Genomic DNA, 17,025 nt, shown 5'->3' with positions numbered 1-17,025 from the left:
TTCTTTCTCTCCCCCTCCTTTCTGTTCGCTCTAAAAATCAATGGAAAAATATCCTGGAGTGAGGATTAACAAAAAAACTAAAAAATAAATAAAAATAGTGCTGGAAACTATCCTATATAATAAAAGGCTAATATGCAAATAGACCACACAGTGGAATGACTGATCGCTATGATGCACACTAACCACCAGGGGGCAGATGCTCAACGCAGGAGCTGGCCCCTGGTGGTCAGTGTGCTCCCATAGGGGGAGCGCCACTCAGCCAGAAGCCAGGCTCACAACTGGCAAGCCTGTCCCGCCTCTGCAGCAGCGCTAAGGATGTCCAACTGACAGCTTAGGCCCGCTCCCCTAAGCCATCAGTCGGACATCCCCCGAGGCTCCTGGACTGCTAGAGGGTGCAGGCCAGGCTGAGGATGCACACACACACACACACACACACACACACACACACCCCTCCAGTGCACGAATTTCATGTACCGGGCCTCTAGTTAAAGATAATTTAAAATGCATAAAATACTATATATTTTTGGCATTGATTTTCATAGTAGGTTGAAAATATCACCTACTATTTGTATTAGCATCATAATAAACCTCATCTTTGAAAGTGTGTTGTATTGCAAGTAATAATTTAGAAGTAATTTAAATTCTAAGTGAAAGAAATAATCTTTTTTCTCTTTTTCCTTAGGTGGAATGAATCTTACTTGCTGAATATCTCCTGGTTACTGGTTGAATTCACTTATAAAAGAATCATCTTCTCCTGCGTGGAAGTCACTTAGTGGAATATTTAATTACAAATCCAGGGATTGCAAAGCCTTTTGATTTCCCAGAGGAAGGGGACATACCACTATATCAAATAAGCTTGACATTACAGCCAAAATGGTGCTGTCCCAAAGACAACGAGATGAACTGTAAGTTTCTCTGTGTGTGTGTGTGTGTGTTAAAATATTCTCTCATAAAGGACAAGGTAGTAAATTAAAATACAGCTTTAGGAGATCTATTTTCATATTAAAATTGTTAGGAGTGTTTAAATATTGATGTGGGCATTTGGGTCTGATTTTAAAACTGGGTCGTACTTTGATATAGCACTATTTACTCTTGTGACCTTATTGTCTATAAATTTAAAACAAATCAAGTTAGTTGGGATAGGTTTTATCTCAAGTTTGTCTTAATATGTAATTATGTTCATTTGGAAGATAGGTGCTTCAAAACACTTCTAAATTATTTTGTCTAGATACATGTATTAGAATAGAAAAATGAAAGCTTTTTTGTTGTTGTTACTGCTAATGCCTTTCCTTTGCCTTACGTATTTTTTATCATCCTTTGGCTCTTATAGGATTTGAACTTTATGAGGTGGCTAACGTAATAGTTAATGCAAATGCATTAACTAGATAGGCATGAAAATGATTTGATCATTGCTATATAGGATTTTATAGCATTTTATTTTTTGTAGGTGAAGAATATAGTGGAAAATATTTAGTTTTGTGTTCTAGGCTTTTAAAATTTTCTGTGGCTTTTTAAACTGTATAATTGGGAATAATTTCAAATTTATAGATTAGTACAAAGAATATTTATATACATTTTATCCAAATTCACGTATTGGTAACATTTTGTATAATTTTGCACTCTGTAGCTGTGTGTGTGTGTGTGTGTGTGTTGTGTGTGGGGGGTTGTATAGACAGAGTAAGTTGCATACATCAAGGACCTTTCTCTGAGATACTTTAGTACACAGTTCCTAAGAATAAGGATATTCTTATATAAAACCAAGTAAAGTTAGCAATTTCAGTAAATTTAAAACATTGAAACAATACATTTATTTAACCTATCTTCCATACTGGCATTTTGTCAGTTGACCCAATAATATCCTTTATGGCAATATTTTAATCCTCTCTAGTACACCATCCAGTCCAGGATTAGGTATTGTGGTCAGTTGTCATAAGTGTCATTTAATCTGAAACATTTCCTCAACCTTTCTTGCTTTGAAGACAATTAGATAAAAATATTTTTTTATAATCCTCACCCGAGGATATTTTTCCATTGATTTTTAGAGAGAAAGGAGGAAAGAGAAATATCAATGTGAGAGAAACACATCAATTGGTTGCCTCCTGCAGGCACCCCAACCAGGGCCCAGCCAGGGAGGAGCCTGCAACTGAGGTACATGCCCTTGACTGGAATCGAACCTGGGACCGTTGGGTCTGGAGGCTGATGCTCTGTCCACTGAGCCAAACTGGCTAGGCCTCAACACTTTTATTCTTTCTTCATTTGCTAGTCAGCACTAAGCATTTTACTGTATTCAAGGGATCTTTTTCTCCTTTTGTTGACTTTTCATTATTGGTATGAACTCGTAGGTTCTTATATTTTCAATAGTTTCATCATTCACTACTATACTTACTGTTTTGGTGTGTGAATTGTTCTAGGTTGTCCTCTAGGATAGCGGTCGCCAACCGGTGGTCCGCGGACCACTGGTGCTCCATGAAGTCCGAAAGATTGGCGACCGCTGGTTTAAGAGAAATCTTTGGAGCAGCGATCCGAAAGGTTGGCGACCGCTGCTCTAGGAGACTCTTCTGTTGGCTCTTACATATGCCCCTATCATTTTTTATTGCACTTTCTTACTTTCTGGCATTATAAGATGTTCCAGGCTTGTTGTGTACCAATCTTGCCTTAAACCTAGAATCAACCATTTCTCCAACAAGCCCTGGTTCCTCTTAGTGGGGAATGGTATTAGAGATCAAGATATGAGCATTGCCCTAGCCGGTTTAGCTCAGTGGATAGAGGGCCTGTGGACCAAAGGGTCCTGGATTCGATTCCAGTCAAGGGCACATACCTTGGTTGCAGGCTCCTCCATGGCCCAGACCCTGGATGGGACGCATGTAGGAGGAGACCAATTGATGTGTTTCTCTCACATCAATGTTTCTGTCTGTCTTTCCCTCTCTTCCACTCTTTCTAAAAGATGAGTGGAAAAAATCTTCGTATGAGCATTAAAAATTTTTTTTAATTGCATTTTCAGAATACTTAAAATAAAAAACACACAGAAAGATATGGGCATTAAGTGTACTTATTGCTACTGGGTTGTCTTTGTTTCTACGTCCTTTGAGTAAACAGAACTAGGAAATACATGGATATATAAACATGCACAGACACTTGGTGTATATATATGTACTAAGATTTCTCAGTCTTGGCACTGTTGACAATTTAGGCTAAATAATTCTTTGCTATGGGGCCTGTCATGTACACTGTTGGTTGTTTAGCAACATTCCTGGCCTCTACCACTAGATGCTGCAATCACCAATGTCTCTAGATGTTGCCACTGTCCTCTGGGGGGGATGGGGGCAAAATTTCCTCCAGTTGAGAACTGGTGTATAGATATACACACACACACACACACACACACACACACACACGCACACATATTTATTTTAGAAATCATTAGGCTACACTGATACTTCTAATTCCAGTATATTTTCACAAGTTTTTTTCTTGTCTTTCCCTCTGTAGTACTTATTTTTCTCTTTTTATAGTGAGACCCTGACTCTCAACTCATTTGCTCAGTCCTATAATACTTCTAAAATAGTCTCAGAATTATTATGTTCACACCACTTAAAAAAATAAACCCTGGAAAGGGTTCACAATTTGTACACAGTTTTCCCTCCATCTACCCTGCCCAAGACAGATAGTATATAATCAAATACAAGCAGGTCCTCCAATAAGGTCATTTTGTTCAGAAGCATCTCTTTTCATTACAATGTTGATGAAATGTCATAGGAACTTGACTTTTGTTTTATATCCATTAGCCTATGGTAAAATTGGTTTCATTATCTGTCATTTCATTGCAGTTCCAAAAAACCTATTGATTATGTGAAGTGAGGGCTTACTGTACTATTTTTGCAAATTACTTGGATTAATTTTATTTTGTGTTTTCCCTCTTCATGTGGTTATATTATTCATTTAAAATACATTTGGGTTCATCTGTTCTAGTTTTTCAGTTTTCTGCATCCTTCCCTTCCCATCCTTGTTAACAATATAATATTTTGAATATGCATAAGATTATCCAAAAAGTTATACGCAGAAGTTTTATTCTCTTCAGAATCCCTTCTAAGTTACCCATCCTTACCTCTTATAGGAACCAACCTTATAAGAGAGATATATGTATGTTTTCTGGTTCCTCCTTTCTTAATAAAAAGGTAGCATGCTATTTGTGTTCTTTTGTACTTTTACTCTTTTTCACTTAACATCTGTTGGAACTCACCCCATACCATTGATGTCCTCCTGCTTTTTCTTTTAATAGTTGTGTGTGTGTGTGTGTGTGCATGTGTGTATGATAAAATTGGTCAAGGAGGAAGTAGAAAACTTGTGTGGCTCATTAACTATAGAGGAAATTGTAAGATAGTTACAGACTTGAAATCTAGACAGTTTTCAAATCTAGACTCTAATTATGTTGAGTCTTTAATTACTGGTAACTTTCCAGATTATATGGCCTCTTCCAGAATAGAAAGAGATGGAAAACTTAGGATCTCATTTTATGAAGCTAGAATAACCCTGATAGCAACACTAGGCAAGAGGAAAATAATAAAATATTATAATAAGCTAATTTTAATATGAACTCAGATATAAAGATATTGAATAATATAACAAATTGAAAAGAATCAACAGTTAGAATGATTGAATTTAGTGTGGTGACCAGAAACAAGATGGCATACAATAATGAATTATTTCTGTTATTGGATATGTAGTAGAAAATATTTATTTGCCTTTTTATGGTAAAAAAAGTGAATAATTGAAAGATGACATAAATCTCAAATTATTAATAAAATTAAATACAACCCCATTCAAAATTTAAACAGAATTTTCCATAAATTTGACCGACTTAATTCTAAAATTCATCTGGGAGAGAAAAATAGTTGAAAAAATTTTTTAAAGGATTAATAAGAAAGGAACTGCCAGGCTGGCATAGCTCAGTGGTTGAGCGTTGACCTGTGAACCAGGAGATCATGTTTGATTCCCGGTCAGGGCACATGCCTGGGTTGTGGGCTCAATCTCCAGTGTGGGGCATGCAGGAGACAGCTGGTCAATGATTCTCTCTCATCATTGATGTTTCTCTCTCCCCCTCTCCCTTCCTCTCTGAAATCAATTAAAAAATATTTTTAAAAGAAAGGAAATGATTGTACCAAATATTCAAACATTACTGTAAAGTAATAAATAAAATACTGTGGGGTAGGCAAGTAAAGTTCACATCAATAGAGAAAAGGTGAGCTGTTTGGCAAAGTATTAGTACAAGATTGTACTAAAAATAAACTTGAATCCAGATGAAACTTTTTTTTAATCTTTATTGTTGAAAGTATTACATATGTCCTTCCCTTTACCTCCATTGACCCTTTCTAGCCCACCTTCACCCCAGTCCCTCGCCACCCCACTGTGTGTCCATGGGTTGTGCATAAATGCATACAAGGTCTTTGGTTGATTACCTTCCACCCACACACCCTCCCCGGCCTTCCCTCTAAGATTCCGCACTCTGTTCCATGCTCCCATGTCTCTGGATCCACTTCGTTCATCAGTTTATTTTGTTACTTAGATTCCACATATGAGTGAGATCATGTGATATTTGTCTTTCTCTGACTGACGTATTTCACTTAGCATGATATTTTCCAGGTCCTTCCATGCTGCCTCAAAGGGTAAGAGATTCTTTTTTACTGCTACGTAGTATTCCATGGTATAAATGTACCACAGCTTTTTTATCCACTCATCTACGGATGGGCACTTGGGCTGTTTCCAGATCTTAGCTATTGTAAATTGTGCTGCTATGAACATAGGTGTGCATACATTCTTTCTGATTGGTATTTTGGGTTTCTTAGGATATATTCCTGGAAGTGGGATCACTGGGTCAAATGGCAGTTCCGTATTTAATTTTTGTACTCCATACTGTTTTCCATAATGGCTGTAGCAGTCTGCATTCCCACCAGCAGTGCACTAGGGTTCCCTTTTCTCCACATCCTTGCCAGCACTTGTCATTTGTTGATTTGTTGATGGTAGCCATTCTGACAGGTATGAGGTGATACCTCATTGTCGTTTTAATTTGCATCTCTCTGATGAGCAGTGACTCTGAGCATTTTTTCATATGTCTCTTGGTCATCTGTATGTCCACTTTGGAGAAGTGTCTATTTAGGTCCTTTGCCCATTTTTAAATTCCCATTGGATTGTTTGTCTTTTGTTAAGTTGTATGAGTTCCTTATATATTTTGGATATTAACTCTTTATCAGATGTATCATTGCCAAACATGTTCTCCCATACAGTGGGCTTCCTTTTCGTTTGTTGATGGTTTCTGCTGTGCAGAAGCTTTTTATTTTGATATAGTCCCATTTGTTTATTTTCTCCTTATTTCCTTTGCCCTAGGAGATGTATCCATAAACATATTGCTACGAGAGATAAATAATGGTGTTGGGAAAATTGGACAGATACATGCAAAAAAAATGAAACTAGACAATCAACTTACAACATACACAAATAAATGATTAATCAGACAGCAGTGAAATGGTAGCCATATATTATGACTTGACCCATACTAACTCCAAAGATATAAATTTATTATTAGCAGTATTGTTGATTATTTACTATTCTGCTTTTCAATGCAGGGTAAACACTGCTCCATCAACAACAAATAGAACCTAATATTTAGCCAGGTAATTGAAGTGTTTTGTTTATTTTAATGAAGCTGGTATAGATGTCTATTTAAAACCCATATCCCAGACCAAGAAGTACAAATAAGATGAAAAAGAACAGTATTCTATTGTACACACTTCTGCAGGAATAACGTTATTAACTGCTAATGAAAATTAGAATTTTTCTGGGATCTTCTGACAAGATTTTTCTTTGCTCTTAAAGTGCTTTCTCATCAGTTAAGCCATCTTTGGAGTTAGTACTTACTCTCACTTTATCTGTCATCTTTTTGTTTTTTTAATCCTCACCCAAGGATATTTTCCCATTGATTTCTAGAGAGAGTGGAAGGGACAGGGACAGGGGAGAGACAGGGACAGGGGAAAGACATCAGTGTGAGAGAAACACATCAATTGGTTGCCACCTGCACACGCCCTTCCTGACTAGGGCCAGGTATGGAGCCCGCAGTCCAGGTATTTACCCTTGACCGAACTCGAGACCCTTCAGTCTGCAGTCCGACACTCTATCCACTGAGCCAAACTGGCTAGGGCTTATCTGTCATCTTGACCCCAAGCTGATACTCTTCTTTTGGTCTAGATTTTAAAAGTAGCTTCAAGTTGAGGAAAGGTCATTTTTCCACAGTTCAGTTCTCTGAAAACTTCCATCTCCCACTGAAAGTCATAGTCCAAGAGTAAAGCAATCACATGCTGGAACTTCAGAGCCAATTAGAAAGTCATCATGCACACTTGCATTGGTCAACCTTATTTACCACAAGGCTGAAAATGCACAGTCCTGGAAAAGGTGGCCTCCTATGCACACATGTAACATTTCAAAAGAAGAGGGCAATCTGAAGGGGGCTGAGGTTTGATCACCAAAAGTCAGCACAATGAAAACAAACAATAATGAATAATGGGCACTAGAATTCAAATTAATAGATGTTTTAAAGCAGGGGTGGGAGCCTTTTTTCTGCCAAGGGCCATTTGGATATTTATAACATTATTCGCAGGCCATACAAAATTATCAATTTAAAAGCCTGGTCCGTGGCTCAGTGGTTGAGGGTAGACCTATGAACTAGGACAGTGATAGTGAACCTATGACATGCGTGTCAGAGGTGACATGTGAACTCATTTTTTTGGTTGATTTTTCTTTGTTAAATGGCATTTAAATATATAAAATAAATATCAAAAATATAAGTCTTTGTTTTACTATGATTGCAAATATCAAAAAATTTCTATATGTGACACAGCACCAGAGTTAAGTTAGGGTTTTTCAAAATGCTGACACGCTGAGCTCAAAAGGTTCGCCATCACTGAACTAGGAGGTTAGGGTTCAATTCCCGGTCAGGGCACAGGCCCTGGTTGCGCGCTTGATCCCCAGTAGGGGGCAGTGTGCAGGAGGCAGCTGATCAGTGATTCTCTCTCATCATTGATGTTTCCTCACTCCCTCTCCCTTCCTCTCTGAAATCAATAAAAATGTAAAAAAAAAAAAAAGTAGCCTGCTATTTTTGGCCAAACATTTAATTAACTCACCCCTAATGTCTTGGCAGGGCCAGACCAAATGATTTTGCCGGTCTTATATGACCCTCTGGCTAGACATTCCCTACCCTTGTTTTAAAGAGATGGAAGGGTGTGTGTGTGTTTGTGTGTGTGTGTCAGTTTTCAATTCCATGTTGAACACCACATTACAAAAGAACTTTTTAAAAATAAAGAAAAGATTGAGGGAAAATAAAAAAAATATCTAAACAGTTGAATGACCTTCTCCTCATAAAACTTCAATCACATCTTCTAGCTCCGTTCCCAGTTCTTTTGGAGTGTGATTATCAGCAATTCTCTGACCTTCAAAGAGGAACCTTCGTGAATTCATTGGAAATCCTTGTCTTTGACACTGAATCTTTGCATTACTTGAGATTTGTTGTCATTTTTACTTTGAAGTGAATCTCACTGCTATACTGTCCAATTACTTTGAGTCTAATGTATTCTTCTTATCCCACAAGTCCTCAGTTGAAGGTTTTGCTTCCTGATCAGACATGGTTGATGGTGGCTTCACCCGGGGTCTTCGCACAGTTGCAGCCTCGGGTAGGCAAATCTCACTCCAGAGTTTACAAATCCATCTCTCTTCCCCATGGCACAACACCGAGTCTGGAGGGACTTCTGCTATGTCTCCTATGAGATGACCTGTTCTAAGAGATCTTCACTTGTATTCTTTAGGGCTTGACTTACTATGTGATGATTTTTCTTTAGTTACTATCCTATCTAATTTGCTTGTATACTCCTGACAAAATATGTCTTCTTAAAATACCACTTTCATTAAACTGCTTTTTCTTGCCTTGCTTTTCCTTAAGAATGTTTCTATCCTGTCTTTCCAGCCATTTCTCTCATCTTAATCTCATTTTCAATATTTATAGATATTAAATAGATGGATTGCTTTTGGAACAATTTAAAATAATAATAGTGATTATAGGTGTCCTTGTCTTGTTCTTGACAGTGCAGATATTTCTAGGATTTTACTATTGACTATTATATTTGGTTGAAGTTTTGAGAGATTTTTTTATTTCTTTAGAGATTTCTTTTTAAATTATTAATGAGGCAGTATCTTTTAAAATCTTTTTTAATGTTAATGAAGACCTTTCCATTGTTAAGAAATGTTTTAAAATCAAGAATGTTGAAGAATCTGATCAAATATACATTGAGATCTCCATCATGTACTATTCTCATTTCCTTTCTCCTGCCTATAGTGCCTTCTTTTTTTTCTTTTTTCTTTAAGGCCCAATTCACATCTTGCCTTTATAAAAAGATTCCTCTATTGAATCTCATTTTTCTCTTTTTAAATTAGGTTTCATACACTTTGGTAACTTTGGTTTTGCTCCTCAGATCAATTTACAAGTTCCTACTGGATGGCAAGGGACCGACCTACAGTAATCCTCTTTTATTTTTCCTGGTATAAAGCTGGGAATATAAGAGACATTCATCCTTTCCTCCTTCCTATTTTTATAGTGAAAATTTGCTGTACATTTAAAAAAACGTAAATTTTTAACTTTCTCAATACATGATAGTATATTGACTATTCCTATTGTACAGCCTAACTTTTCCTTATGGGTTTTTTTAAGTATGCAAAATAATTTTTTACTGAATTCTAAATGGATCTCACAGTTAAATAAAATAAATGTCTTATAATTACTATAGATTTACATTAAGTTAGAGGGAAAGGGATAATATATTTTAAAAGTTGCAAATTGTACTGAGGAACTGAGGCAAAGTTTCCACATCTCTGCAGACATTGCTGACCTTTGACTAATACTAAATCATGCAACTTCTTTTTAAATGTCAGTCAATAATATGTATGTATATCATTAACTTGAAACAACATAATTGGGAGTCTAGCCCAGTTAGAGTGAAGTCATATAATATCTTCATTTATCTTATGTTACAGTTATAGAAAGTAAAGAAGCAAACATAAATAAGAAGGGAGTGGATCAAAACTGAACTGTTCAGAGGTGCCCTCTGTTTTGCGGTTTCATTACTCAAAAAATTTTGTCTAAATATGAGAATAGCCCTAGCTGGTTTGGCCTAGTGGATAGAGCGTTGGCTTGCAGACTGGAGGGTCCCGGTTCAATTCCAGTCCAGGGCACATGCTTGGGTTGCGGGCTCGATCCCCAGTAGGGGTCATGCAGGAGGCAGCCGATCAATGATTCTCTCATCATTGATGTTTTTATCTCTACCTCCCTCTCCCTTCCTCTTTGAAATCAATAAAAAAAATTTTTTTTAAAATATATTTTATTGATTTTTTACAGAGAGGAAGGGAGAGAGATAGAGAGTTAGAAACATCGATGAGCGAGAAACATCGATCAGCTGCCTCCTGCACATCTCCTACTGGGGATGTGCCCGCAACCCAGGTACATGCCCTTGACCGGAATCGAACCTGGGACCTTTCAGTCCGCAGGCCGACGCTCTATCCACTGAGCCAAACCGGTTTCGGCAAAAAAAAACTTTTTTTTTTTTAAGGAAATAGAATTGACTAGACTCTTCTGGGACTGAGTTGTAGACTTTATACAACACCAGTATGTTGTACAATTATCCCTAATGGTATCAGACTCATTTAAATTTTAGTTCTAGCCCAGCCAGCATGGCTCAGTGGTTGAGCACTGACCTATGAACCAGGAGGTCACGGTTCAATGCCTGGTCAGGGCTTATGCCTGGGTTGCTCTACTGTGGGTTGTGCAGCAGGAAGCCTATGAATGATTCTCTCTTATCATTGATGTTTCTATCTCTCTCCCTCTCCCTTCTTTGAAATCAATAAAAATATTTTTAAAAAATTACTAAATTTTAATTCTAATTTGTTTGCTTTATTTTTCTACATATATATTGCTTTTGGGGGGATTCAGTATTATATTATTGATCCCATCTGATATCTCTTTTCTTTTTCTAAACTTTTACATGTCATAGTGTTATTAGCTAAACATTTACCTTCAATATAGAGAAAGTGGTCCATCACTGATATTTTTTATTTTTAAATTATAGTTGAAATACAATATTATATTCATTTCTGGTGTACAACCCTGTGATTAGATATTTATATAACTTAAGAGGTGATCACCCCCAATAAATTGAGTGCCCATCTGGCACCATTATTGATTGTGCTGTACTTTACGTCTCCATGATTATTCTATGACTCCATTTTGTACCTTTAAATCTCTTCACCTTTTTCACCCATTTCCCCAACCCATCTCCCATCTGGCAACTGTTAAAATGTTCTCTATATCTAAGAGCTTGTTTCTGTTCTGCTTGTTCTGTGTATTTTGTTTTTTAGATTCCACATATAAGTGAAAATATGTGGCATTTGTCTTTCTCTGTCTGACTTACTTCACTTTGCACAATACCCTTTTAGGTCCATCCATATTGTTGCTTCTGGCAAGATTTCATTCTTTGGTATGGCTGAATCATATCCATTGTATATATGCACCACTTCTTCTTTATCCATTCATCTACTGATGGACACTTAAGTTGCTTCCATATCTTGGCTATTGTAAATAATGCTACAATAAAATAAACACAGATGTATACATCTTTGATTTAGTGTTTTGAGTTTCTTCGGGTAAATACCCAGAAGTGAGTGGAGTTGCTGGGTCCTTTTTTGTCTCATTTTAGTTTCTGTTTAAATGTCTATTTTGTCTGGTAAAAGTACTGTTACCCCAGCTTTATTTTGTTTTTGTCTTGTTTCCATTTTCATGATATATCCTTTTCCATCCCTTTACTTTCAGCCTGTGTGTCATGTAGACAGCATATGTAAGGGTCTTGTTTTAAGTAATTGTTGATAGATATATTTATTGCCTTACTATTATTATTATTATTATTATTATTATTATTATTATTTTAATCCTCACTTGAGGATATGCTTATGATTTTTAGAGAGAGGGTAAAGGAGAGAGGGAAAAAGATAGAAACATCAATGTGAGAGAGAACATCAATTGATTGTCTTCCATATATGTCCCAACTGGGGTTGGAACTTGCAACCTAAGTATGTGCCCTGACTGGAAATTGAACATGCTACCCTTGGTTACACAACCAATTGAACCATACCAGCCAGGGCTTATTATTCATATTTTTATTTTTTTTATTTTTAAAAGACCCTTTAACATTTCTTATAAGACCAGTTTAGTGGTGATGGACTCTTTAACTTTTTCTTGTCTGGGAAGCGCTTTATCTGCCCTTCAATTCTAAATGATAGCTTCGCTGGTTAGAGTAATCTTGGTTGTAGATCCTTATTTTTTATCACTTTGACTATTTCGTGCCAATCCCTTCTGGCCTACAAAGTTCCTGTTGAGAAATCAGTTGACAATCTTATGAGAGCTCCCTTGTAAGTAACTATTAGCTTTCCTCTTGCTGCTTTTAAGATTCTCTCTTTGTCTTTAACTTTAGCATTTTAATTTTGATGTTTTTTGGTGTGGGTCTCTTCAGTTCATCCTGTTTGGGACTCTCTGTGCTTCCTAGACTTGTATGTCTATTTCCTTCATCGGGTTAGGGAAGTTTTCCATCATTTTTTCAAATGTTTTCAATTTCTTGCTCTCTCTCTTCTCCCAGTATTTCCATGATGTGAATGTTAGTATGCTTGAATTTGACCCAGAAGCTCCTTACACTGTCTTTATTTATTTATTTATTTATAATATATTTTATTGATTTTTTTACAGAGAGGAAGGGAGAGGGATAGAGAGGTAGAAACATCGATGAGAGAGAAACATTGACCAGTTGCCTCCTGCATACCCCCTACTGGGGATGTACCTGCAACCAAGGTACATGCCCTTGACTGGAATCGAACCTGGGACCTTTCAGTCCGCAGGCCGATGCTCTATCCAGTAAGCCAAACCGGTTAGGGCTGTCCTTATTTAAAAACAATTTTTTTTTCCTGTTCTGATTTGGTGTTTTTTGCTTCCTAATATTTCAAATTGCTGATTTCTTTTCTGCTTCATCTACTCTATTGTTGATTCCCAGTAATTTATTCTTCATTTCAGTTCGTATATCCTTTATTTCTGACGGGTTCTTTTTTATGGTTTCCATGTCTTCTTTTTTTTTTAATCCTCACCCAAGGATGTTTTTATTGATTTGAGAGAAGGAGAGGGAGAGGAAGGAAGGAGGGGAGAGAGAGAGAGACATTGATTGGTTGCCTCCCATACACACCCTGACTTGGAATCAAACCCACAGCCTTTCGGTATACAGGATGACTCTACAACCAACTGAGCCACGCCAGCCAGGGCTCCATGTCCTTTTTTATGCTATTGAAGTTCTCACTAAGTTCTTTGAGTATCCTTGTAGCCATTTTTTGAATTCTATATCTGATAGTTTGCTTGTCTCCATTTCATTTAGTTCTTTTTCTAGAGAATTTTCCACTTTCATTTGGGACCTATTTCTTTGTCTCTTCATTTTGGCTGCTTCCCTATGTTTGTTTCTGTGTATTAGGTAGAGCTCCTGCCTTTCCTGGACTTGGTAGAGTGGCCTTGTAGGTGTCCTGTAGGGCCCTGTGGTGCAGCCTCCCTGGTTACTGGAGCTGGGTTCTCCAGGTGCACCCTTTTGTGGGCTGTATGCACTGTCCTGTTGTAGTTGTAGTTGAGTCTTGGTTTCTCTTGGCACATTGCTGGGAGGGACCCTCCCCTGATTCCCCCCATACACACAACCTGATGGGCTGCGAGGACCAGCTGCTACTATAGTAGAGGAGCCTGCTGTGCAGGGGCTGACCCCATGGAGCAGAACTCACTTCAGGAGGGCTTTGTTGCCCACTGAGTTCACCCCTTGAATGTGTCGCTCATGGAGGTGGTTGGGTTATAATCTGATGTGGTCTGAAGTTGTCCATCAAGTGCACTGGCGTTGGGGCCTTCCAGAGGGTGCAAGGTCAGCCACCATCTGTGCCCTGCCCTGGGCCACCTGGTGATCTGCAAATGGCTGCTACTTGTGCTGGGTTTAGAAGTGCCCAGGAGAGGCCAAGCTATGAATCGAAACTGGCTGCCACTAGTGCCAGGCCTGGAGCCACTTAGCCAGAGATATGGGTCATGCTGAGGCCAGATGCTGCTTGTTTGAAAGATTTTAGGAAAGTCAGAAGCATGAGCCAAGCAAGAGAGGCCATTTGTATGGAAAAGCCATTGGAAACAGCTTGGGTGGGCCCACAGTTTAGATCTCAGAGATTCACAAGGGCGGGAGAGCAGAGTTGGCCAGGTTGATGCTCTTTGTGAGGGGGGGGGGGGGGACTCAACAAAGGAACAGTGGCCTCTGCCAACACTTCTGTCTGAGAGAAAGCTTCCCCTCCAGCCCTTGTCCTGAAGCCAGACAATTCAGGTCCTTCCCATATGTCCCTGGCTCTTTTCCAGCTGCTGCCCCTGTGCTGTAATTCAGAGTGAGTCCAAGTAACTCAGTGCACAGGCAATTTTATTTATTGATTTTTGAGAGAGAGAGAAAGTCGATTTGTTGTTCCACTTATTTATACATTCATTGGTTGCTTCTTTTGTATGTGCCCTGGCCAGAGTTTGAACCGACAACCTTGGTTCATCTGGAGCAGCAGTCGCCAACCTTTCGGACCTCACAAACCACCTGTGGTCCGCGGACCACCGGTTGGCGACCACTGATCTGGAGGATGCTCTAACCAACTGAGCTACTTGGCCAGGGCTCTCTCCCTTTTGAAACTCCACACATAGGTGTGGGGCCAGCCCTTTCTGAGTCTCCACCCTTCCTACCAGTCTCTACCAGTCTCCATGTGGCTTCTTCTTTATATCCTTTATTATAGGACTTCTGTTCAACTAGATTTCAGGCATTCTAAAGGGTGTCAATTCTGTAATTTAGTTGTAATTTTGATGTGGTGGTGGGAGGTTCTGAGCAGGGTGTTTACCTACACCTCCATTGTTTCTTGGTGTGTGTGTGTGTTTTAATCCTCACCTGAAAATATGTTTTTATTAACTTCAGAGAGAGAAACATCAATGTGAGAGGAAAAACATAGATCAGTTGCCTCCCATCTGCACCCCAATTGGGGATTGAACCCACAACCTATGTATATGCCCTGACTGGGAATCAAACCTGCAACCTTTTGGTGCATGGGATGATACTCCAACCGACTGAGCCACCGGGTCAGTGCTATGCCGCCATCTTTACCGGAACTTCCCAGCTGCACCTTCCCAACTCCAATATTTTGCAGTGCTCGTTGGAAACCTTACTGTGGAATGGAATACTGAGGCTTCTTTAAGTTCTGGAAATGTACTTGTTAAATTCAACAGGAACCTCTTAGTAGCCAGATTGCTTGGATACTTCTTTTATTGTGGTTGTTAATCCTCACCAGAGGATTTTTTTTTTTTGAGAGGAAATGGGGGTAGAAAGAGAGAGAGACATAGATGTTTCTCTCTTTCTAAAATAAATAAAAGCATTTTTTTAAAAAGGTGTGCATGCGCATACATGGTGATGTGGACATAGAACATGGCATGAGAAGACGGTGCTGAAAGAGGTTAGCAGTGGCAATTTCAAAGTATGGAATTTTTTTTTTTTAAATCCTCACCTGGATATCTTTTATTGATTTTTAGAGAGAGAGAGAAACATTGATATAAGAGAGAAACATTGATTGGTTACCTTCCACAAATGCCCAAATGGGGATCAAACCCAACACCTTTAAGTTTACAGGATGAAGCTCCAACCAAGTATGCTACTGGACCAGGGCAAAAAAAATTTTTTTAAAGCCCATTAAGATTATAATCGCTATAATTTGTGCATATGTAGCATTTTCATATTACCTGTTATATGAGCTTCAGAGTTGTAAACTGTGTGCAGGGTGTTGAGGCAAAGTTTCAGGCATTAAGGCTTGATTGACCCTGAAGGTAGGAGTAGAGCTAAGGAGCTTGTAAATATTTACAAGTACCATATAAGATTTGTTTACCCTTGACATTTTGCCCTTAATTGCTTGCTGTTGGTTTTTTAGATGAATAAAATAAAGCTAAGAGATAGATGTCACTTGTTTCCCTTATTATTTGGAATATTCTAACCAATAGGAAATTTATTTTTGTTTAAGGTTTGTAATACAGGTTTTGGCAACACAATATTTGATGGAATGTTTTGAGAACCCCTTGCATTCCTATTTTGTTTTAGAAGGCCCAAGTAGAACTAACTACCTGGTAGAAATTAAGAAGTAGATCTCAGCTCTGTGTAAAGAAGATATTTCTTAATGAATCAAATGATCTTAGTGGAGTAGGTCAGAAGGCATAGGCTGTGACATGAGCAGCACATAGGCATAGACTCACAATAATAGTAAGAATTTACATTTCCTCAACTCCCTTATCCAGGAATATGATGTGCTGACCTTGTCTTCCACTAGTTATTGTGCTTTTTTAAAAAATATATATATTTTATTGATTTTTTTACAGAGAGGAAGGGAGAGGGATAGAGAGTTAGAAACATCCATGAGAGAGAAACATCGATCAGCTGCCTCCTGCACACCCCCTATTGGGGATGTGCCCGCAACCAAGGCACATGCCCTTGACCAGAATCGAACCTGGGACTCTTCAGTCCACAGGCTGACGCTCTAGCCACTGAGCCAAACTGGTCAAGTAGTTATTGTGCTTTAATCATTGTTATGGAACATAAAGAAAGATAATTTCCTGTTATCTTTATTCACTTTTTTTATTTTTGTTTTTAACATGCCATTGAATTAAAACTTAATCTTAGTAATTCTATACTACTAGAGTGTTTTTATTTCCTAAAGCATTAGGTGGCAATGGCATTTACATTTATACAAGGGTGGTCATAGCAGCATTGTTTGTAGTAGTAAATGCATGTTTCCATAGTGGAGTATAATATAGAAGAAGGCAGCTTTACAGTTTGATAAAGAATGATTGCTACACTGGCCAGTGTGGCTTTTGGTTGG

General features: G+C 38.2%; 1 protein-coding gene across 1 annotated transcript in view; it reads left to right on the top strand.

The window, feature by feature from the left end:
* Positions 1-17,025, top strand: part of PAFAH1B1 (platelet activating factor acetylhydrolase 1b regulatory subunit 1) — a 67,654-nt gene that overhangs the window by 29,470 nt on the left and 21,159 nt on the right. The window contains exon 2 of the mRNA XM_006099163.3: positions 683-905. Coding sequence (XP_006099225.1) covers positions 874-905 — 32 coding nt within the window. The 5' untranslated portion in view covers positions 683-873. The remainder of the gene's footprint in view (positions 1-682; positions 906-17,025) is intronic.

This window comes from Myotis lucifugus, unplaced genomic scaffold (genome assembly GCF_000147115.1).
Source record: "Myotis lucifugus unplaced genomic scaffold, Myoluc2.0 scaffold_262, whole genome shotgun sequence".
NCBI classification, from domain to species: domain Eukaryota; kingdom Metazoa; phylum Chordata; class Mammalia; order Chiroptera; family Vespertilionidae; genus Myotis; species Myotis lucifugus.
The sequence above is the reverse complement of the archived record's forward strand: the minus strand, read 5'-3'. Positions and strand labels throughout refer to the sequence as shown.